General features: G+C 38.4%; 1 protein-coding gene across 1 annotated transcript in view; it reads right to left on the bottom strand.

Moving 5' to 3' along the window:
• Positions 1-23,493, bottom strand: part of LOC122800245 (smoothelin-like) — a gene marked incomplete in the record, with an annotated part of 1,328,624 nt that overhangs the window by 559,208 nt on the left and 745,923 nt on the right. Inside the window, 1 exon segment of the mRNA XM_044069736.1 lies at positions 22,800-23,143. Within this exon segment, the coding sequence (XP_043925671.1) occupies positions 22,800-23,143 (344 nt within the window).

The raw sequence follows: 23,493 nt of genomic DNA on the forward strand, positions 1-23,493 counted from the left end.
AGATTACCAGCCTCAAATGGATGCCATACGCAGACCATCTCACAAAATTCCAGCTCGACTCCGTCGCTTATCGCCTACTCAGAAGCGACCTCTGCCTAACATACAAAGCCACGTCAAACCCAGATCTGTTGGACATGCTACACTTAAAGAAACCCCAATCTCTCCAAGCCACACACTCCAGGGACCTAAACCTTGCCACCACAATAAACAGAACATGCTGGAGGGATAGATTCCTGTCCCAGACACTTCCCATTCTCTGGAACAGACTACCCATTCATGTCAAGCAAAGCTCCTCATTAGCCCTCTAAGAAAAATCTTGACAATTGGATGGGAAATAGGAAATTCACCCCGGGGATCACTTCTGTGGCTCTGCTAGACAGGGGTGCAGGAAAATAACATTCTTGGGTGGCGAAAGCCAGGGAACGTTTTAAGCTAGGCTCCGAATGTGTTCCCACAGGCGACAAGTACGTAGTAGAGGTGTGACAAAGGTAAGAGGGGGATATGGAAGTTTATATGTCGAGCATGTGATATGCTAAAAAGTGTAAAATACACATCAAGAACACGGTTAAAAAATTATAGTCAAATTAAGTAAGGAAGCAATGTTATTTAGCTGGATAGATACTTCAGGGCATAAGTACACTAAAGTACTGATGTCACTTGTGCTGCTGATAGAAAAAGGTCATAACAAGGAAATAGAAAACCAAAGTAAAATGCAAATACAGGAATTAAAAAATAATGGAGGAAAACAGAAAGCTAGACATGGAATACAATGGGGCAGAAGGTACAAAAAGGGAATGGTAGTTAAATGGACAAAAAGGGAAGTAACATGATTAAACAGCAATGGAGGAAAATTAGCATGCATGCTAACTGTAAGCTTAAGAACCTCTGTGGACGTTCCAATTGTTGGATGTACCTAACCAGGTATATCCAACAACTGGAATGTCCATAGAGGTGCCTCACCAAAAGAATACAGGGTGTAAGTAATATGTCCAATGCAGACCACCTCAAGGCCCTATTCCCTGTATTCTGTCTGCTACAGGCTTTTGAGGGGAGGTCTATGCATGGCATACAGGGCATTAGCAGACCCCACTCCGATGGACCTCCTGCATATCCACAAATCAAACAGCACCAGAATTTCATGTTTTACAGACTTAAACCTTGCCTGTGATATAAATAGGACCTGCTGTAGAGATAGGTACAGTGGATATAAAAATGTGTACACACCCCTGTTAAAATATCAGGTTTTGTGATATAAAAAAATGAGACCATAATAAATCATTACAAACCTTTTCCCACCTTTAATGTGACCTATAACCTGTACAATTCAAGGGAAAAACAAACAAATCTGTTAGGGGGAAAAATATAAAAACCGTACAATAAGTTGGTTGCATAAGTGTGCACACCCTTAAACTAATACTTTGTTGAAGCTCCTTTTGATTTAGTTACAGCATTAACATTACAGTCTTCTTGGGTACACACCTGTGATCAATTAAAGAGACTCTAACTAACCCCAAATAAAGTTCAGCATTTTAGTTTATAAAGACAGTCCTCTAACTGAAGCAAATTTTTACGCATACTCTGAAGACAACAGGTATTACCTTTCTCTGAATCAAGTTCAGTATGAATAGAAGCTTTATATTCGATAAAGAGGTTTTCATTTCTAATTAATAGCTGAGACAGTTTGTTATCAGCAGTTGCATCACACAGACTACCCAGTCTATGGAACAGGCTTCCCCATCCATGTGAGGCAGAATTCCTCCCTAACCCAATTCAAGCGCAACTTGGACAATTGGATGGCAGACAGGAAATTCGTCCCTGGTTTGGCACGTATGTCTCTAACTGCCACAGGTAACTTGTAAATGGTTCTTCTCCCAGGCCCATGCTTACACTTATCAAGGGTATCAGAACTTGTCAGAGATTTGTGATGCATTGCTAGGCTTAAAAAGGCCCTTGTGGTTGTTAGCCTAGTAAACACCTATGAACCTATAAGAGTTATCTAGAAAATGTGAGTCCAAGAGTTCTCGGGTCTATGCCAGTTTACCGAATTAATATATGACCGAAACTGAAAAGAACACGACAAAACTGAAAAAGGCCTTCGACACCATTCCCCATTCTGGTATTATAGACAAGCTCACCAGCCTGAACATAAACCCATACTTCAACTTTTTTACGATCGATGTCTGTAATTTGTATACAGTGATACCCCAGGACACCGGATGTGAATGGGTAAGGGAATTCCTGCTTGAAAAGCATGTTGATGGTTCAAGTATTGATCTTGTTATTTATCTATTGGAGTTGGTCCTTAGTAATAATTACTTTATATTTGATAAAGAATTTTATTTACAGAAAACGGGTGTTGCCATGGGTTCCCCTTGTGGGGCCACCTTTGCTAACACTATGACGGCCTATTGGGAAAAGCACTTTCTATTTAAGGATAGTGTTTTCCAGCAAAGGGTAGCATGGTACACCTGTTATTTGGATGATATATTCATCCTTTGGAAAGGTGATCGGACTTCAGCTGACTCCTTTATTGAACACATCACACATTACACTCATTTTCTGAAATTTACTTGGGAATTCCGGGTTGACAAAATCTCCTATTTGGATGTTGAATTAATTAAGGATTTCCCTAATGGAAGGTTTATTTCTAGGATATTTAGGAAGCCAAGTTACTTGAATGCCTTCCTTCATTATTCTAGTTGTCACCCCTATTTTCAGAAGAGGGCGGTTGTTAAAGGCCAGCTTGTCTGGGCGGCAAGAATAGTGTCCTTAGAGGCTGACTTCATGGAAGAATGTACTCTGCTTAGAGAGATGTTTGTCAAACGTGGGTATCCTGGTCAATTATTGGACGACCTGATTTGTGAAGTTCATTTTAAAAGAGTGAATGGAACTTTTAAACCTTTATTAGTTAAAGGTGAGGTTATCGATGTGATGAGTTTAGGGATAGATGTTGGCACTTCGGTCACAAGACCCCTGAGAAATGAAGCGAGTGAATCTATGGATGGTTATGGTGGTTCAGTACCTGATTCTAATCACCCTTCCGCCTTCCCTAACCAAGGGTTGGATAAATTGAGTTTTATTACTACTTTCTCATTAGATGCCCTTTACTGAAATCTATTCTTTTTAAGAATTGGTGTTTTCTCTTGGAGAACAATGTTGTTAAAAATAGTGTGGGTGATTCGCCTTGTGTAGTATTTAGAAAGGGAAGGAATATAAAAGGCACTTTGGAGAATGGGACTCCTAAACAATATTTACCACACTGTGGCATGTTAAAATGTGGGGCTTGCCGTTGGTGTAAATACATGTCAGGAACTCCTTTGTGATACAGAATAAAACAAATATTATATTAAGGGTAGGTTTAACTGCAATTCAACAGGGGTTGTATATTTGAGTCCTTGTTCTATATGTGCTGCGCTTTATGTTGGCAGAACAGAAAGACCCCTTAAAAATAGAATTTATGAACACTTGCATGCTACTGATAAAATGAATTTGAATAATGCCCTAGCTAGGCATATCAAGGATTATCCTACACATGGATTTGTCTTTCTTGTCATCGATAAAATTGATGACAATGTTAGGGGTGGACCAATGTCCTTGAAGTTAGATGAGAAAGAAGTAATATGGCAACTGAAATTGAATGCCCAGGTTCCCCCAGGCCTTAATGACTTTGTTTCTATTAGGAGCATTCTAAAAATGAGGGCTCTTAACAGATAATAATAATTATTTGTATATATTTATATTGGTGTTTATATTTTTTTACTATTTATAGGCCTTTTGTTAATGCCTTATGTATTAATATGCTTACTTATTTAATTTTCGTTCCATTTGGTTCATAGCCCTTTAAATGGAGGTTTGCTTTTTTGTAATAAGTGGTGATGTCATTAATGTTGCCTATTTAAGCTGTATATTAACCTTTTAATCTTTGTCTGAAGAAGTTTGCTGATTCCAAGTAAACGAAAGTGCTTACAATAATAATCATTTTGGACTTAGCATGGTTTTTTCCTTCTTTGTTTGGTTTCTAGTTTGTTTTATTTATTCTGTGTTGGAGTTCTCGGGTCTATGTCAGTTTACTGAATTAATATACGACCGAAACTGAACAGAACGAGACAAAACTGAAAAGGCCTTCGACACCATTCCCCATTCTGGTATTATAGACAAGCTCACCAGCCTGAACATAAACCCCTACATCACGCGATGGGTTGCCAGCTGGCTCACGGACAGAACCCACATGTTAAGAGTTGCGGGAGCTAGGTCTGACTCTAAACTGGTTACAAGTGGCGTTCCCCAGGGCTCAATCCTAGGACCCCCTCCTGTTCGGCATATACTTCTCAGAGGTACAGGCAAGCACAGGACTATGGCTGACCAAGTTCGCAGACGACTGCAAACTAGGGGCTATAATTGACTCTCCGGCTAACACAGACATCCTCCAAAAGTGTCTCACTGAGACAGATGCCTAGTGTCAAAACCATGGCCTAAAGCTAAATGACAAAGTGCATAGTCATCCCCTTTGGAAAAATCAAAATACCCACAAACTACCACATAGGTGGTAGCCCCCTAAATACAGAAGATGTAATAAGGGATCTGGGGACCCAAGTAGATAGTAATCTCTCCTTTGATAATCACATTGCCAAAGTGCTAAGAAAATCCTTCTATGTGGCCCACTTAATCACAAAAGGGTTTGCATCCAGATCAAAAGAGGTCATTGTGCCTCTCTACGCATCACTCATCAGACCCATCATAGAGTACAACGCCCAATTTGGGATATACCTTAGAAGACACCTGCAACAGCTGGAAAGACCACAGAAGTACCTCACCAAGAGGATCACTGGCCTCAAACAGATGCCCTATGCAACTCGACTGAAGAAAACTCCAGCTGTACTCGGCTGCATACCGCCTACTCAGACGTGATCTCTGCCTGACATACAAAGCAATGTCCAACCCAGAATTGATGGACATGCTCCACCTAAAGAAAACCACATCCCCTTGCGCCACACGCTCTAGGGATCTAAACCTCACCACAACAATAAATAGGACATGCTGGAGGGATAGATTCCTGTCCCAGAGACTTCCCATGCTCTGGAACAAGATTCCAATCTACGTTACGCAGAGCTCCTCACTAACACTCTTCAAGAGAAACCTTGACGGGTGGATGGGAAACAGAAAGTTTACCCCAGGGATCACTTCAGTGGCTCTGCTGGACAGAGGGACAGGGAACTAATCTAAGGGGGTGGTGAAAGCCAACACATTCCAGCTAGGCTTATAAATGCCTTTGGGCAGATAGCCTAGTACCTACCTATGAACATTGAAACAGCAGAACAATGAACATTCACAAAAGTGAAATTTATGAGATCAAAACAAACTCATTCAATCCATTAGAGGAGAAAGAGATGTCTGTCCCTTTAAACTACATTGTGATTTACAGCAACTTCTGTGGCAAACACTGAGCACTTTCCGGATGAAAACTGTTCCAGTGAAATGATGAACGTGGTGTTTTATTTAGCCTCACAACAACCTTTTTCTACGATCTGCAGGAGGGGCAAGACCCCCTGCACCTCTCATGTGGGGGGCTGCACCCCCCACATTCCTGGAAAATATATATACATCATCTCCAAGATCACACTACAGTGGGAAAAAGGGTGAATTTCCTGATCTTCACTCTACCGCGATCTACATTCAAAAGCTGAGAGGTTCCAAAAAATGATGTGCAAAATCTGCTGCTTTTTTTCAGTGTCTTGAGTTTTGGTCATATGGCAGGGACCCAAATTTTCAATAATGGTGGGTGTAAGGTTACAAGAATAGGGTGTATGAGGTTGAATGTACATAGTTACATCAAGATCTTCATTCTGAATAACTGTCACAATTTAGTTGTCCTTTGTATTTTAAAATAGGAGTCAAAGTTTCTAATTGTAGAATTTAATTCTAACACGTCTCTATAGGACAATACAGTGCTTTATTATTAATTTATAAGGTACTGTATAATTTACTTTATATATACATGACAGTTAAGTCTTGTATATAATTTTATAGTACAATTTCTAAACACTGTATAGGGAAAGCGGGTTAGTTTTTCATAAGTGGTGAAATTTAGAATGAGTACATCTAAATGCTTTCTACGTCCAGTCTCTGTATTATGACATGATTGCTTGTCAATATTCATATTTCTGTGCTTTATTTAGATAATATCAATAAACCATGTTAACATAAAAAATTATTTCCTTATTAAGTCAACTCATTATGTATCATGTATCCAGTCAGACTATCCCAGTAAACAAACAAATAAATAAATAAATAAATTATATTCTCAAAACGTTGGTTACCAATTACCTCTCTCGTCCCCATCATAATTCCATCATTTGCAAATGACCTGAGAAAAAATCCTCCGAAGTCTACTTGGGATACAAAAATACCTATGGAAACACTTCCATACAAAAATCATAAACCTTCTGGACTTTACTGCATTCCTGGGAGCCTTACAAATTTCCTCTCATTACTCCTTTGGAAATTGCCTTTCCATTCTCTTTTTTCGAACATTTTTAACCTCATTTAACTGATTCTTGTAGTTGCCATGCAATATTTTATATTCCTATGTAATTATAGACTTCTTAACAGCAATGTCTGTTCTAGACACAACTGGAAAGTCTATTAGAGCTGGTCTTTCACTTACCACTCTTCTAAACCTTTCTAGAGAAGGCTGTCTCTGTAACCTGAAGTACAAACTTCTGTGAAGCCTCATCTTATTCTACTACCTATCCCTCCTGAGTTACTTGCTCCCAATACCTTGGTTCCTTTGTTAACTTCCTCCAGTAAATTCCATCCCAATCTTGCTGATTTTATACCTCTGCTTGCAGACATACTTATGTGAAAATCTCCTTTCTGCATTGTCATGCTGGTTTAGTTCTTAGAATACTTTCTGCTACTTTATGAATATAATATTCTATATGGTTGTTTTTATACTCCTTAAGGAACTGCATCTAAAAATCCTACTCTTTATTTCTCAAATTCCTCCCAGTTTCATCTTTGTCATCCCTTTCCACTTTGATTTAGAACCTTCTGCTTGTGTTATGCATTAAGAGACTTAACTGTGTAGCTCTAAAGTATCCCTTCAAATCAGATAATACTAAACCACCTTGTTCTACAGGGATAGTCAACTTATCTCACTTAAGTGCTACTATCTAATTCTCCCAAATAAATTCTTCCAACTTGTAAATGTCATCCCCAACTTCTCTTGTAAAAAAAAAAAAAATATGCCAGAGCTATGTAGAAATGTAAAGTGACTAAAAATGTTTTCACTGCTTATATATTGCTGTACATAGCCATAATCAAGCATGAAATTAAGGGATAGCAGGGAATGAGCAATTTATGTAAAGCTGGAGTGAAAGATAATTCTTAAAAATGTATTATGGATGAAGACAATGAGAAATATCACTATGGTTTGTTTTCCTTTAATGTATGTGTACCTATGCTACCTTTGCAATTGTGATTTACTAAAGCTGTATGGGGAAATTTCTATAAAATGAATTGATAGTTGCGATAACAGGGCATAAGATTAAAAAAAAAAAAAGTAATGCATAAAGTATCAACAGGGAAGTCTCCAGGAACAGATGGTATTCCTGTAGAGGATAGGAAGGGAGAAAGTGATAAAGATGAGGAATGATTTAACAATATTTTAAAAGGAGAAACAATACCAACATCTTAGAAGAACACCGTACTGGCTATAATACCCAGAGTAAAGATCCTCCAGACCCAGTTCATGAACACTCACTTCAACTTTGAACGGTGATTACAAAGTGCTTTTGTCTGTACTAGCTAAATGAATGGCTAAGGTGTTGCCAAAACTGACAAGGTATGATCAATGTATTTTTGAGAAGGGGATGCAAAAGTTTGACAATGTTAGCATGAAATTGAGGATACAGAGGGAAGCAGAGCATAAGAATATTCTGCTACTGCTGATGGGTCTTCATGCAGAGAAGGTATTCAATAGAGTCAGGTGGAACTTTGTGAGCGCAACAATGGTATCATTTGTGTTCCCTGACAGAATAATGGGGTTAAGTCAGGAAGACAATTATGAAGAATCAGAAGAAAGCATTAAGGTGCGAAGAGGATTCCTCTTCAACAAGTTGTGTTTAAACTGTGGAATCAGGCAGGGGTGCCCTCTTTCCACTTTGTTATTTGCTTCACATTTAGAGCCAATGCCAAATAAAATAAGGGCCTCACAAACCCAAGGATATAAATGGTATACTAATCAAGAAAAACTGCCTTATTTGCAGATATTATTTTGTACTTTGCATTTCGGTATTATGGAAGACTTTGAGACGGTTTCAATTTTTTTTCAGGATATAAAAGTACAGTAAATGAAGATAAAACAAAGGTTGCAGCAGTAAACTAAGTTAGTCATATTTATGGGGACATAAGATAACATATTTAAGTGTGTGGATTAAAAAGGGTTCTGAGATGGCAGCTTAGGATTTGTGGGAATAGACTGAACAAAATATAATACAAACGTTGAGAAGTTGAAAGCTCTTGACTATGGATATGGATAGTAAAGTACAAGCAGTAATAATGTTTCTAGTGTTTTTAGTATTCAATTCGGATCAGGCACATTTTTATCAACCAGCAGAGAATCTGTGGAGCACAATTAATAGAGAATGAAGGAATTTATTTGGGAGGAAAATGGATAAGATTTACGTGGGGTACATTTTTTTTTTCTTCCACAGAGCAAGCAGGTTTAGAATTATTACAATAACTATACATAAGACGAGCAGAAAACTACAAATAAAAGTGGAAAGCAAAAATGTTGAAATGGGTGGGGAGTTCATAAAATAAGGAGAAAGCAGCATTTTTGACACATGCGCTTAATGACAATAATAACCACACAGAATATTAAATTTATAAAGGAGCATAAAGTGTTTTGAGAACTAAGCCAACATGTGAATGGAGACAGGAGATTTTGCCAATAGGGATGAGTGCAAGTAAGGACATAGTATACAAGCAAGAGGGGCTGGAATTTCCTGGAGAATATTATCAAAAAAGCTAAGGTAATGGAGCAAATAACTAATGACAAAACGGTAATACACTGAGACGAGGCCAAGCAGATGTTAGACTGCAGTTTGGAGTCTGCCTTCTCTAGTAGGTACAGAAAAGGATAAACTGAAGGACCAGCTCTGTTTGAGTTTTTAATTAAGTCTTCAGACTTTAAATCATTTTTCTTCAAGTAGACAGCAAATGCTGGGGGTTTGATGGGAAAAAAGAGTAAACTGGGAACATGTTTTTTGGAAATGTAACAAGTAGCAAATTTTAAAAATTCAACACAAGTACTTTGTCAGACAGGTTAGGAAATCAAATTATTATAACTGAGGAAACAATTCTTTTGAGCTGGGATATAGAAACTGAATTCCCTAGACTTCGTAACGCCTTATTAAGTTTAATATTTTAACTTAGCAAGGTGATAATCATTCTTCCCACGTGTACCTCATTACAAGGAACGTACGTCATTTGGGTTCTTAAAGTTCATGTTCCTTGAAGTTCCACATTGAAAGGGTCTGTCACACATTCAGTGTTAGGAATTTTTTAACTGATATCCATGGGAAACAGAAAATAATGATATTAATTCATTAAAAGATATTTTTATAAGCAAAACCAGCATATTTTAACCATCCTATAACCTTTCTAGTTGAAGTTACTAGTAAGCTGTTAGTATGGGTTCCACATTTTGCCCATTTGTTTCACATTATGAGGGCTAGTGTTCCTCATTTTGGAGATGGAAGTTTAATGTAACTGACTGCCAAAAATGCAATTACTAGAAAATTGAAATCAAAATTTAAAACAACTTAACTGACAACTTAACTGAAGCATTTAAAGTTGTGAAGGAGATAAAACAGCTGGCAGTGGGATCTTTAGAAAAGGGAAGAAGCAAACTACTACACAGAAATAAATGGAATTTGTGAGAAAAATGTACTAAGAATAATGTTTAGGAGGCAGAGTGTAACTTCAGGAAAAGCATGACTTGCAGGAATTTATGGAATGTCAGAGTGAATTACAACTGTTAAAAAAGAAAACATACATGTACAATGCATTATGGTTTCTTTACTTTTCTATTAATACATGTACCTATGCCATTACTCAATATACAGGAATTTAAAGCGGTTTAAAAAAATAACCAGAGTATTCAGAAAGGAAACATGAACCTAACAGAAGTGATGTGGCGAAACCAACATTTTATTCATAATAATAAAAAAAAAGCTTAGCATCAAAACCACAGATGGAAAGGACCGAGGGGGAATACCTGTACTACATACTTAGCAGCTGTAGATACTATTTCGTAGATAACCACTGAAATCGGAGACATATAGTTAGAACTTCCTGAATACAGCAACAGCTTTTTGGTTTTGTGCGTCACTTTGAGATAAACAGATGATTTAATTTTTGTAGTAAAATGCAAGTCTTTGACTGAACATAAGCCAAATTACAGACAGTGAATTTATCTATTAGTAAGTCAAATGTTCTGGTATTGGTTGTGCTGGAATGCATTTTGATATTCCTTTCTCTATGACTTCTGCTGAGGCTCTGGAGATTTCTTCTGGGACCAAGAAAGTGCTTTTCGACTGACAGGTAAAGATGTTTGGATGCTTTACAGTTTAATGTAAGCACATATGAATGTTTTGGGTTGACCTTCTACAAAACAGTTTATTTAATACAATCAGTTTTTTAGATACATAGCAATAATAGATGAGTATTTTCTTGTTTCATGCTGCCTAAGAAAAAAGTTAAGTGAACTTTATTTTTCAGTTATTTTGGGGATATTGTTTAAATCCTGTGAAGAAAGGTGTTCCATATAAAAAGGAACAGCAGGGAGGCTTGAGGCTTCTCCATCCAGTACTTTTTTGCATGTTTTATTTATACATACATATATATTTGTTTATACTTCACAAATACTTAACAGAAAGTTATGGTACTATTTTGTGATGGAGGTAAGAAACAGAAGAGGCACTTGAGTACATGAGAGCACCTGGATGTTTACAAAATTAGGGACAAGAAACTGCCTTTACTTTCTAAAATAAGTAAAAGTTGGTACTTAGAAATGTGTGGAATTTCTTTTTAATAGACCTATGGCTGCATCTTTCTGACATTAAACACAGCAAAGCTAGTAAGCAGAAAAGACATCTGGGGTGGGTAATGTGTACAGATGTCTTGTGGAGACTTTCCTAAGGGTTTTAAGGGGCAATAAAATAAGCATTATGCAGAACAATGTTGCTCTTATTGTAACTAGGTAGAAATATTGTCTTCATCCATTGTTGGAGACTCAACCACATAAAAGAGAAGGTCCAGTCTCTCAGTAAGTAAACTTCTTTAATAACAGGCAAGATTAGTGCTTTCGTCTTGTGTACAAGACTTCATCAGATGCCCCCATTTAACATGTCATCCTATTTATATCATGCTTAATTACCTCTAACATTTAAAGACAGTATAAGAATTTAACACCATTAACTATTTATATCATGCTTAATTACCTCTAACATTTAAAGACAGTATAACAATTTAGTTACTATTAAAAAATGATGAATAAAAACACTTGAAGACATCCATAAACCCATAAAAATGTTGTTACACATTACCAAAACCCACCTAAAATTGTAATATATATATAAATAATGGTGGTGTTGTTAAATTGTTATACTGTCTTTAAATGTTAATTAGAGGTAATTAAGCATGATATAAATAGGATGAAATGTTAAATGGGGGCATCTGATGAAGTCTTGTACGCAAGACGAAAGCGCTAATCTTGCCTGTTATTAAAGAAGTCTGTTACTTACTGAGGGACTGGACCTTCTCTTTTATGTGGTTCATCCCTTGTTGGACTGTCCTGGGATCTTGATTTTGGGATAAATGTTTCTGTTTTTGGAAGACTTTGCCTATTGGGACAGTGACTTATGAGATGACTGCATAAGGACATCACAGTGCTTTGAATGGCACAGTGTGTCAATAGTCCAGGTAAAAAAATAGTATTCCTCTGTATGTTTTAAATGCAAAGGATGGTATAGAGAAATATTGTATAATCAGATTTCGGATTTGAATACTTTAAGCTAATTTGTTTATGGTGTTAAGGGTGAAAGGGTGGGGAGACTAATTTATTTTATTTATTTATTGACATTTGTTAACCGGGTTAGTCCAACTGAGCCAGGGGCCCATTTTCAGTGGAGACCCAAGGAGAAAAACTCCAGAAGTATTACATATTTTTACAATAAAAATCAAATCAAAAACAAAAATAAGAGTAAAAAATAAAACCACCATGAAACATAAGAAAATCAACAGTTAGAGAATAGCTGTACATAGAGTAGGTTAAATAATTGATAGGTCTAGAGAATATCCCACATGAAGTACATACAAATAGATAAACCATTCAATCAAAAACATTTTTGTATTAACGATATATGTGAATATATATATATATATATATATATATATATATATATTTATGTATAATATATATGCTATGGAAGTGACAAGGAAGTAAATAGGAGAATATAGAAAAGGAGTTAAAGTTGAGAACATGCTAGATCAAGTGGGGGCTATTAGACAAGGGCAGGACCATGTACTCTAAAGAAAAATGTTCTTTTTTGAACAGGTGTTTTTGAAGAATGCTTCTTATGTTTTGAGGGAGTGAGTTCCAAGCATGTGCAACAGAGTATTTGTAGAGGGATTTTCCTATATTTTTATTGGGTTTATATACGTCAAAGGAGGTGTTTGCTGGAAGTACAAAGTTGACGATGGGGGAAATGTACTGCATGCAAAATGTACTGCATGCAAGGCATCTAACAGACTGAACTACTGAGTCAGTGAGTCATTTAGTTTTTGTTTGTTTGTGAATGTTTCTTGCCTTTACTGAAGTCTTTTGGTATTTTGCTTTTCTGTTTTTCTGATCTTAGTAAAGCTCCCACTCTTTTCAACAGTTCCTTGGGATCTTGTACATCCACCAGAGCTACCACCAACTCAGGCAGATGAGATTTCGGTTTAATATCTCCTCCTAAGTATGGATGGATGGATGTCAGTAAAGAAACCTATCAACTAAAATGATTAACTTTCACCTGGAATGCTTTTATAAAAATGTTAAATGAATAAACAGATTTGTTGCACTTTTGAGAAACTTGTCAACGTCAGTTACAACAGTAACACCAGAGTATGCTACAGAAAAAGTACAGTTGTGTACACTTACCATAAATGTAGATGTTCAAGTGTATTCACTGTTGCAGTCATTACATTTGGGTAATCTGCTGGCAGGTTGCCCTCAGTCGGCCTGATTAACAAAGTCTTGGGTCCTGCGTCGGTTGCTGTCCCTTCTTCCATGACGTCAGGGGTATAAAACATACATCAGTTTTTCTTGCCCCAGATGTCAGGTGCCCTCCTAATGGGGAGCAAATAAAAATAAAAACACAAAAATATACCTCAATCAAAAGCAAATACACCAAAAAGGCTTTTAAGCATAGTAAAAGAAGGTAGCCAGAGAAAAGTAGAGGACTGGAGGGAGGGTAATCAGGACTGCAACAGTGAATACACTCGAACATCTACATTTATGGTAAGTGTACACAGCTGTACTATGTTCTTCGTGTTTCACTGTTGCAGTCATTACATTTGGGTAGATTCCCAAAGCTATGGTTGGAAGGAGGAGATTATACAGCATTAGGACCAGTTATAAGGCCCTGCAGGACAGCAGTGGCAAAGCCAGCTCTGGATTTAGAGAAAATTGGTAAATGATAATGCCTGGTAAAAGTATGTACAGAAATCCAGGTAGCAGCTTCTAGAATATCCCTAGTAGGAACACCTCTGAGGAAGGCTGCAGAAGTAGATGCAGCCCTGGTGGAGTGAGATCTGATCCCCTGGGGAACAGGTTTTCCATGGTACTTGTAGCAGAAATGAATGCAAGGGCTTATCCATTTTGAAATGGTTTGTTTAGAAATAGCCTTCCCCTCTGCTCCTGCAGCAAATGCTACCAGCAATGGTTCAGATTTTCTTCGAGATTTAGTACTGTCGAAGTAGAATCTAAGCTGTCTGTGCACATCCAAGGAATGCAGAATCCGTTCCCCTTTGTTCTGTGGATTGGGAACGAAGGTTGGCAAATGAATGGACTGATTAAGAGCCACACTGGAAACCACCTTGGGCATGAAGGATGGATTGGTCCTCAGAGATAACCTGTCCGCATGAAAGATGATGAAAGGTTCCACTGCCATAAGGGCCTGTAATTCAGATATCCTTCTAGCTGAAGTGATTGCTAAAAGGAAGGCTGTTTTCCAAGAAAAAAAATTTAAGTCTGCAGTAGCAGCTGGCTCGAAAGGAGGTAGAGTGAGTTTTTCCAAAACAAAGTTAAGATCCCAGGCAGGGGTAGGAGCTCTCCTTGGTGGTCTCAAGTTCTTTGCCCCTCTGAGATACTGCTTGAACAGGGGATGAGAGAAGAGGTGTGGTTCTGTGTTATAGTGAGCTGAAATAGCTGAAGCGTGGATTTTAACAGTGGAAAAAGACCGGCCCTTGTGAAGCATCTCAGTTAAGTATTGCAAAATCTGAGGTAAATTGGGCACTGCTGTGCTCATCCCTAAAGACTGGTTCCAGGCACAGAATCTTTTCCATTTGCCAGCATAAGATTTACTAGTACTAGGTCTTCTTGCCTCCAAGATGACATCCATCACAGGTTTGCTGAGGGATGATAAGGGTGAATTTAAGTGATTAGCCAGGCTGCAAGATTCAATGTTGGAAGCTGACAGTGCAGAATTTGGTTCTCCTGCTGAGACAGCAAGGAAGGGGTCTGAGGCAGGTGCCATGGAGATATTTGTGACACACTGTGCAGGAGTGGCCACCAGTGCTGGCGTGGTCAGTCTGGAGCAATCAAAATCATTCTTGGTTTGTCCTGTTTGACTTTTAGAAGAACTTTGGAGAGCAGAGGCAGAGGGGGGAAAGGTGTAAACGGATAGGTTTTTCCAGCTGAAGGACAGAGCATCCACTTTCCAGGCTTTTTTGTGGGGAGTCCTTGTGCAAAACTTGTCAACTGGTAGTTCTGGGGTGAGGCAAATAGATCTATGTCTGGGCTCCCCCATCTGCTTGTCAACATGTTGAAAATCCGTGGTTCCAGTTTCCACTTGTGTGGGTCCATGAGATTTCTGCTTAGTCCGTCTGCCAGTGTATTCAAATTTCCTGGCAGGAATTGAGCTTGTAGGTGCACTTGGTATCTCAAGGCTGTGTTCCACAATGCCATGGCTAGTCTGCAGAGGGGGTAAGAATGTGTACCCCCCTGCTTGTTTATGTACCACATAACCGTGGTGTTGTCCGTCTTTATCATTAGTTGTCCTGGAAGAATGTAGTCCTTGAAGGCTGTCAGAGCATTCTGTACAGCTAAAATTTATTTCTGATTGATATGTAGGTGCATTTGATTTGGGCTCCATTTGCCCTGAATGCACTTTCCTGCCAGGTGTGCCCCCCCATGCACAGTCTGATGCATTTGTAGTTAGGGTTTGGGTGGCAGGGGGTAGTGTGAATGGCAGTCCCTTGTTTTGGTGGCAGGCCTCTGCCCACCATAGGAATTCCAGGCGTAGGCAAGGTATGATAGGAATCATTGTTTCCAGACTGTGACAATGTTGACTCCATAGAATTTTTAAGTACCACTGTAGTTTCCTCATATGCAGTCTTGCATATGCAATTAGAAGAATGCAGGAGGCCATGAACCCCAAGGCTTGCAGTATTTGTCTTGCAGATAGCAGGGTTTTTGTGGCCACTTGTTTGAAGTAAGTTACCAATTAAATTTGCTTCTCTGGCATGAGGAAAGCCATCTGGGCAGTTGTATTCAAGCTTGCACTCAGGAATGTAATCTGTCGAGAGGATACCAGTTGTGATTTCTTTTTGTTTATGGTGTTCCCCAGACAAGTTAGAACCCTTTTTACAAATGCCAGATGACTGAGAAGTATGCCCTGGTTTTCTGCCTGAATTAGACAATCGTCTAGGTATGGATATATTTGAATATTTCTTTGCCTGCAAAATGCAATAACTGGAGCCAGGCACTTTGTGAATACCCGGGACGCAGTCGACAAGCCAAAGGGCAGTGCAGAGAACTGATAATGCAAGTAGCCTGCTTTGAAGCGGAGGAATCTTCTGCAAGATTCCCTGATTGAGATGTGCAGATATGCTTCTTTTAAATCTAGCATAGCATAGGAAGTAGCTGGTGAAGAGTCAGCATCTTGAATTTTGGAATGTCCAGAAAGGTGTTTAGAGTAGACAGGTCCAGAATTGGATGCCATGATTTGTCTTTTCTGGGTACCAGAAAAAGCCTGGAGTAGAAACCTTGCCCTTTTTTCTCTTCTGGTACTGGTTGAATAGCCCCCATGTTTAAGAGGGAAAGCACTTGTTTTTGAGCCTCTGCCCACTGATTTGGGGGCAGGTCTGGCCACCCATTTGGTGTTGGCAATGTGTGGAAATGAAATTTGTACCCCTGCGACACTATATTTTAAAACCCATTTGTCCTGGGTTATGAGTTCCCAGTTCTTTGCATGAAGAGCAATCTTTCCCCCCAAAGGGGCGGCTAAAAGGTAAGTGCTTGGAAATTTTAAAAGGAAGTAATTGAGACTGTTTACCATAGGGGGGTGTCTTGTTATTTCCAGATTTGGAAGTGGAGGCCCCCCATTGCTTAGATCGGAGAGTCCCTTCGGACTGAAACCTGGTGCTTTTGGTGTGTCTGGGTTTGGCTTGATGAGGATCTGGAAGGAGCTGGAAAAGACCAATTCTTAGTAGGCCAGTGCCTACTAAATCTTGGAGGTTGCACTTGTAAGAAATCCTCAACAATTTGCATAGATTTAGCTTTATCTTCCATCTTTTTTAGAACTTCTTTAGCCTTATTGCCAAACAGGTGGTCCTGATTTAAAGGAGCATCCAACAATTTTACTTTAACATGATCAGGCAGAGATTGCTCCTTAAGCCAAGCATGCCTTCTAAGCACAGGCCCAGTAACAGCAGCCCTGCACGAGGCCTCTAAAGAATCAAAACCACATTGCAAAGTATGTTTTCCAACTTGTTCAGCAGAATGCAATAGATCCTGTAAATCTTTATTTTCCACACAGTCAGGAATCAACATAATTTTCTGTTTAAGCAGTCCAATAGTATGCTGTTGATATTTTAACATATGAAACTGGCAGTTTAAAACCCTGATTGCAGAACTATAAACCTTCTTACCCCATCTATCCAGCACCCTGGAATCTCTATCAGAAGGGGTAGTATTTTTAGCAGTAGAAGCCTTAATGCCCTTTGGCCCCTGAGAAATGGTTTCTGGATCTGCAACAGGATTTTTGAAAAGGAACTTGTGGGACTCAGGAACCCTGTAGTATCTGTCAGGTTTACTAGGAGCTGGAGGTAGGGAATCAGGCGTCATACTGGATTCTGAAAACACATCATCAACAATGTCTAGTACAGGAGGTATGGCCAAAGGCCTATGCTGAGGTAGAAGGAGGAAATCCCTAAGCCTCTTTTTTGAATCAGAAAATTCCTGACTTTCCCAGTGGAAATGCTCCCTTAAGGTATGTAAAGTTTCCCCAAAAGAAAAATCATCAGGAGGGGAAGCAGAGGGAATGGACTCCTCTGCATCAGAATCCTCATAAGTAAGAATGAACAAACCCAGGTCATTAGAAGAGTCAGAAGAAACAGAAATCTGATCAGAAGATTCATAATCAAACTCAGCCTTAGGCCTCTTGGGGGGGGTGACTACCCTTGATTAGAGTAATTAAATCTTCAGCCATTTTGATAATTTGTTTTTTAGGCACAGGGGCCTGAACATGTGGCCTGGGCGTCACGTTTTTAGACATAGATTTAGACCTTAGTAATGAAGGTGGAGTCTTTGTAATATGCAAGTCTGTAGGCCTGAATACACCCTCAGAAGCCGGTGCCTGCACATCAGCTCCGGACCTATCCAAGGTAGAGACATCCACGGGTTCCATAGGCGAAGCAGCTCACGGCATACCGTACTCCGAATGGGTCTCAGTAGAGGCCTGCGAATCAGAATTAGCGGGTATCAGGGGCTGCGAAAGCGCCTCACTGAGTACCGGTGAACTGGCGACTGGCTTAGGAGAAGCGTCGTAGGCAGTTTTGGACCTCGGTGGCCTGTCTCTGTCTTTATCTTTGCGTTTTTTTGGAATCCCAGTAGTTGGATGGTTAACCCATGACATTTCTGGATAATTAAACAGAGAACCAAAATACTTAGAAGCAAAAATGTACCGACGACGGATAGTGTGCTGATTAAATAAAGCACAAAACCGACACCAATGTACGTCATGGTCAGGGCATTGGCAAGGAATACAGTACAAATTAAAATCTTTGCTTTCCAGAAGTAATACAATTATTAACTTTTACTGACATCGGTAAAGAGCAAGAAGACATCGGTAATGAGCAAGAAAAAGTTTCCCCAATGGGGTACTTAGCTTTAAGATGAAGACTTCGGTTCTGAAACTCGAAAATGAAAATTTCAGGAGTCGGCTGACTGGCACTTGCGAACTGCTTCTGCTTCGGGTACCGCACAGCAAGAAAGACTGATGTAATGGTGTCGGATGCATGTTTTATACCCCTGACGACCTGACGTCATGGAAGAAGGGACAGCAACCGACGGAGGACCCAAGACTTTGTTAAATCAGGCCGACTGACCTGCCAGCAGATTACCCAAATGTAATGACTGCAACAGTGAAACACGAAGAACATCAAGTCACTTATCAGCTATTTCATGAGATATTCATGTTACTGCAATGATGCTAAACTAGCAAGTTATGCTACAAATATAAATGACCAGACTGCATATTACTGTGCACAACCAAAAGTCACAAGTGGAGTCAGAGCACCACAGTGAACATAAAATAGTACTTCCCTTGGCCTTGCAGGTCATACTAGTCACACCCACTCTACAGCAACTAGAAGATGCATTTTAGCACCTCTGTGTCATGTGCAATTTGCACAACCACTTTAAACTCACAACTACTGATTTAGGCTTCTGTTTGTATACAAGGTAAGTGAGTTGTCTCAAAAGAAAAAAAAATGTGGAAAGCAGTTGACAAGGGCAACCAGGAATCAAACAATTATACTCTAGGTCATCACTGCCTTCAAAAAAGAAACATCACAGTTTAGGTCCCTTGGATTAATACACACACAAACAAGACAACAAACATAAGCTTCTGTTTCTATATAAGCTAAGCGAAAGGTGTCCATTATAGTGTGAGACCAAGGAAAAAAGATTATGGTGGCACTTGCAGTATTTAAACAACCTAACAAAAAAGTTTTAACCTTTTTAACTAATGTTTGTACAATGGAAATATATATTTTTTCTGTGTGCATCTTTATTAATCACAGTCTTCAGGTAAGATGGGGGGGTTACCTCATTAGTGGACAGGGTATTCTCACCTTAATTATTATTATCATTATTATTAATGATTTGCTGACAATTGCACAACAATGTACAGTTTAATGGCATTATCTAACAAATAAATGCATCTTTTTTAAAGTAATACAATGTTTATTTTATAGTCTCTCTCTACTTAAAGGAGTTAAGGAAATGGCAGTTAATGATTTTTTGTGTTTTAGTAGCCTTACTGACCTGTACTTTGGCATAGCTATCAAAATGATTTGCCTGAATAATGCAAGATTTTTTATTTGATTTTAACTAGTTATTGGGTTTTTTATACACCTTTGTTAAATTATCACTTAAGACACAGGCACATATACATTAATAGCAAAGAAAATAAACCATATTAACATTTTTTTCATTTACATACATTACTGTTTTCTTTCTTTATAACAGCTGCCATTCAATTTAAGATTACCATAAACTGCTCAGTTACTGCCTTCCCTTAAAACTTGCTCCTCCACCTGAATGTTATTCTACATGGACTGCTCCAACAAACTCCATTTATTTCTATGTAACTTGCTCTGTCCCTTTTCTAAACATCCCACTTCCAGTTCTTTTATCTCTTTTACAATATTTAACGCTTCAAATTTAGCTTTTGATTTCCATTTCCTAGAAATATTTTTTGGCGGCCAAAAGAATTAAACTTAATAAGGTCTTACTATGTCTAGACAATAAAGATCCTATGTCCCAGCTCAAAATAATAATTTCCACAGTTGCAGACATTTGCTCCCCCAATATTTCTGACACAGTACACTGTAAGGAATTTTTAAAATCTTCCACCCCATTACACTTCTTAAAAAAAAAAAAAAAAAAAAAAAAAAAAAGGTCTAAGTTACCTCTTTCTTCCCCATCACACCTCCAGCATTTCTTATCTACATGAGGGAAATTATTTGAAGTCTGTTTGGGATCCAAAAATACTTTCGCATAAACTTCTAAGCAAAAATCCTGAAATTTCTGGACTTTGTTGCATACTTAGGAGCCATACATATGTCTTCCCATTTTCCCTTGTACTGTAAATTGCTTTTCTAGTCTCTCTTTCCCATCTTTTCTAACCTCCTCTGATTAATTCTTACAGTTATCGTGCAATGTTTTATATGCCCTACTAATTAACACTTTTAAACAGCAACTTCTGTTCTAAATTTAACTAAAACTCACCCAGAGCAGGTCTTTCATTTAGGGCTCCACTATCCCTTTAGATAGTTACTGTTTAGCGATACCCTATTACACACCAGTATGTATTTTCAAGGCACAAGTATAAGACAGTATAGAAGGATCAACATGGCATATACATGACTGTAAATGAAAGCAATCATTTAGCCTACAATATTCCATAACTCTTAATACTATTTGGGTAACCCTTAGTACTGTCTGGCACAATACTTAAAAAGCTTTAATATCATACAAGCCTATACACCTTTATTACATTACAGCTTTTTAAATCTGTTTTAAATCGCAATAGTCTTACTCTGTATTTTAAAGTCTGTGGAGGAATTAAGGTACTTTACATCAATCTAGCTACTGGATTATCAAATGACTGTGACTTATTGTACTAACTCGGTAGACATTTACGGTAAATAACTGACAGACTTGTAGCTGAAGAAAAAGCAATACCTTACAAAAGTTTGAAAACAAAAAATAAACAATGCCACCCCAAAGTATATGTTCATATACTCACAAGAGACCTCCTGACTAAAGGTACACAAAGTTTACAAAGTGCTATATTTTATGAACAGCATCAGACCAAATAATCTAGATAACACCAGGTGGACAGATCAATACCTTGGAAACATAAAAGCCCTTTATTTGGGCCACTACTACTGAAGGAGGTTGTGCCATCTTTACTACCTGTAACCTGTGTTTCAGTAGTAGCATGAGCAGCTTCCACAACAGTCTAAGTGGTACAAAGGCTTTTCTGCTTTTTCAGGTACAAGGGTGAGGGTATTTAGTTCTGCTGGAGAGTCCCTTTTTGAAGATGGGGTGGGTTAAGAATAAAGTCAACAGCAGTGTCTCTGGCAAAGCTTGCCATTTGGAAGGGTGCAGCTACTAAGCATGGATTCGTACCTCCCACTGACACATCTACATATCCATGCTTACGGAAGGACAGGGATTTAAGAGATGGAACAAAACTGACCGTCATCTCCTTGTAACAATATACAGCAGCCATCCAGCATACAGCAGCAGCTATTCTGGAGATGAAACCCGTTTTGGGGGGAAGAGTACTAAGACAAGAGATCTGTGAATGAAGCAAAATACATTTATTTCTTGCCTCCAATTCCCACTTTACCAGAAGAATGTCAGTATCGGCTAAGCACGGAGTTGTCTGACTTCGCACTGAAAGCCTGCATGAAAAATGTAATCAATCCACCACTGTTCTCAGTGTTTGGATTGATAATGGATACCAACTTCTACCCCAAAACTAAGATTAGGAAAACTGCAAAATGTATTACAGAGAATGGAGAATGCTGTTTTACCAGACAAAAAAATTACAATAAAAATAAACAAATGTGTTTTATGTGAGGGCACAGCCCCTCACACCTGCCATGTAGATAGAAGGATATCTACCTCTTGTACCCCTGTATAATAAAAAATGCAAGACTGCTGCATGTGGGAAAAGAACCCCCATTTCTACAATGGCCCATGACAGTATTTCTACCAAAATTCACACATCTGGAGTCATACACAGCAATTCCACAAATAACTGAGCAACTATACACAAAATAGTGTAAACAAGAGCTCCAAGATGTATTCTTAGTTAACTTCAGAGTGAAAAAAATCTACAAATCTGCCTAAAGTAATGTGGCAATCACAACTAACGTTGCTCCTCATCTGAAAAAGACTATTCCAGAATATGTGAAACAAAGCAATGCATGCATGTCACTGTTACAAATTCCTAAGCTGGGTCTGTAAAATCTTAATATACTAGAAATGCACAGCAAATGTTATAAACCCTGAACATGTAAATCTATCCTTGTGGTCAGAATGACTGTATTTAATGCATTCCTAATCAAGAACAGGAAAGGAGAATTTTAAGAAACCATCTCTATGTTTCTTCCAAAATATACAAGCTCATTACGAAGTGCTTCACAGGTACAAAGCCATGTTCAGAGTGACTGTAGCAGGCTAAATCAATTTATTATGGCTGCTTATTTCATTCATGACATTCAGTGATGTGCGATATGCCTCTGGTAATTTTAACCAATTTCTTGACAAATGAACTGCAACATTACTGGAGTTAATAGCTTCATACTACCAGTGTAATCTGAGTTAATAGTTTCTTACACTGAACAGAGATTTTTGCCAATAAGACCTAATTTTTCTTATGAATCATTTCCCTTGCTTTAAGAACCTATTCTGAACATTAAAAAGGGAAAGTGCAATTATAATATACCTGCTTATCATTTGATACGAGGGTTTTTTGGTGTAAATGGTGATGTTCGTTGTCAGTTCCATTTTCATCACCTTCTTCATCAGCCTGTTTAGAATCATTTTCTTGTTCATTTTCTTCATCCTCATCTTCGACTCCAGAGGAACTCTCATTAATTCCTTCCTCTGAAAGAGATCTCCACTCATTGCACTCTGCATCTCTCTGACTCTCTGTGCTAGACTCCTTTCCACTTTCTGATTCGAGGTCAGAGTCAGTGGATCCATGATCTGTCCCTCCAGATTGATTACAGTCGATAGGGGGCAACACTTGGATTCCATCCAAGGCAAACATCATATCAGACGCCATGTCTAGAATAAGATTGAAAAAATATATACTTAAATAAATAAAAGTACTAATGAGCATCTAGAATAACAACTCACAAACAACAAACGTCCAATGGAAATATAAACTCAAGAAGTTAGTACATACTAAGGTTGTGTCTGCAGTCAAACAATTATATACACATTAATGTCCTAAAATGCAGCAACTGATTCATTTCAACCACTGGGTTCCTTTATATTTAACTCCATCCCTCTGTAAAAGCATTCTTCCCAGGTGTCCTTATGAATGAGAAGGGAGCACATATGAGCCAAAGGTACCTTGCTATTCCCAGCTAAGCAAGCACAGCATAATGATTTTATCAAACATGGCAGAAGGA

The sequence above is a fragment of the Protopterus annectens genome, chromosome 4.part0, assembly GCF_019279795.1.
Source record: "Protopterus annectens isolate FY-2018-M chromosome 4.part0, PAN1.0, whole genome shotgun sequence".
Classification (NCBI taxonomy): domain Eukaryota; kingdom Metazoa; phylum Chordata; order Ceratodontiformes; family Protopteridae; genus Protopterus; species Protopterus annectens.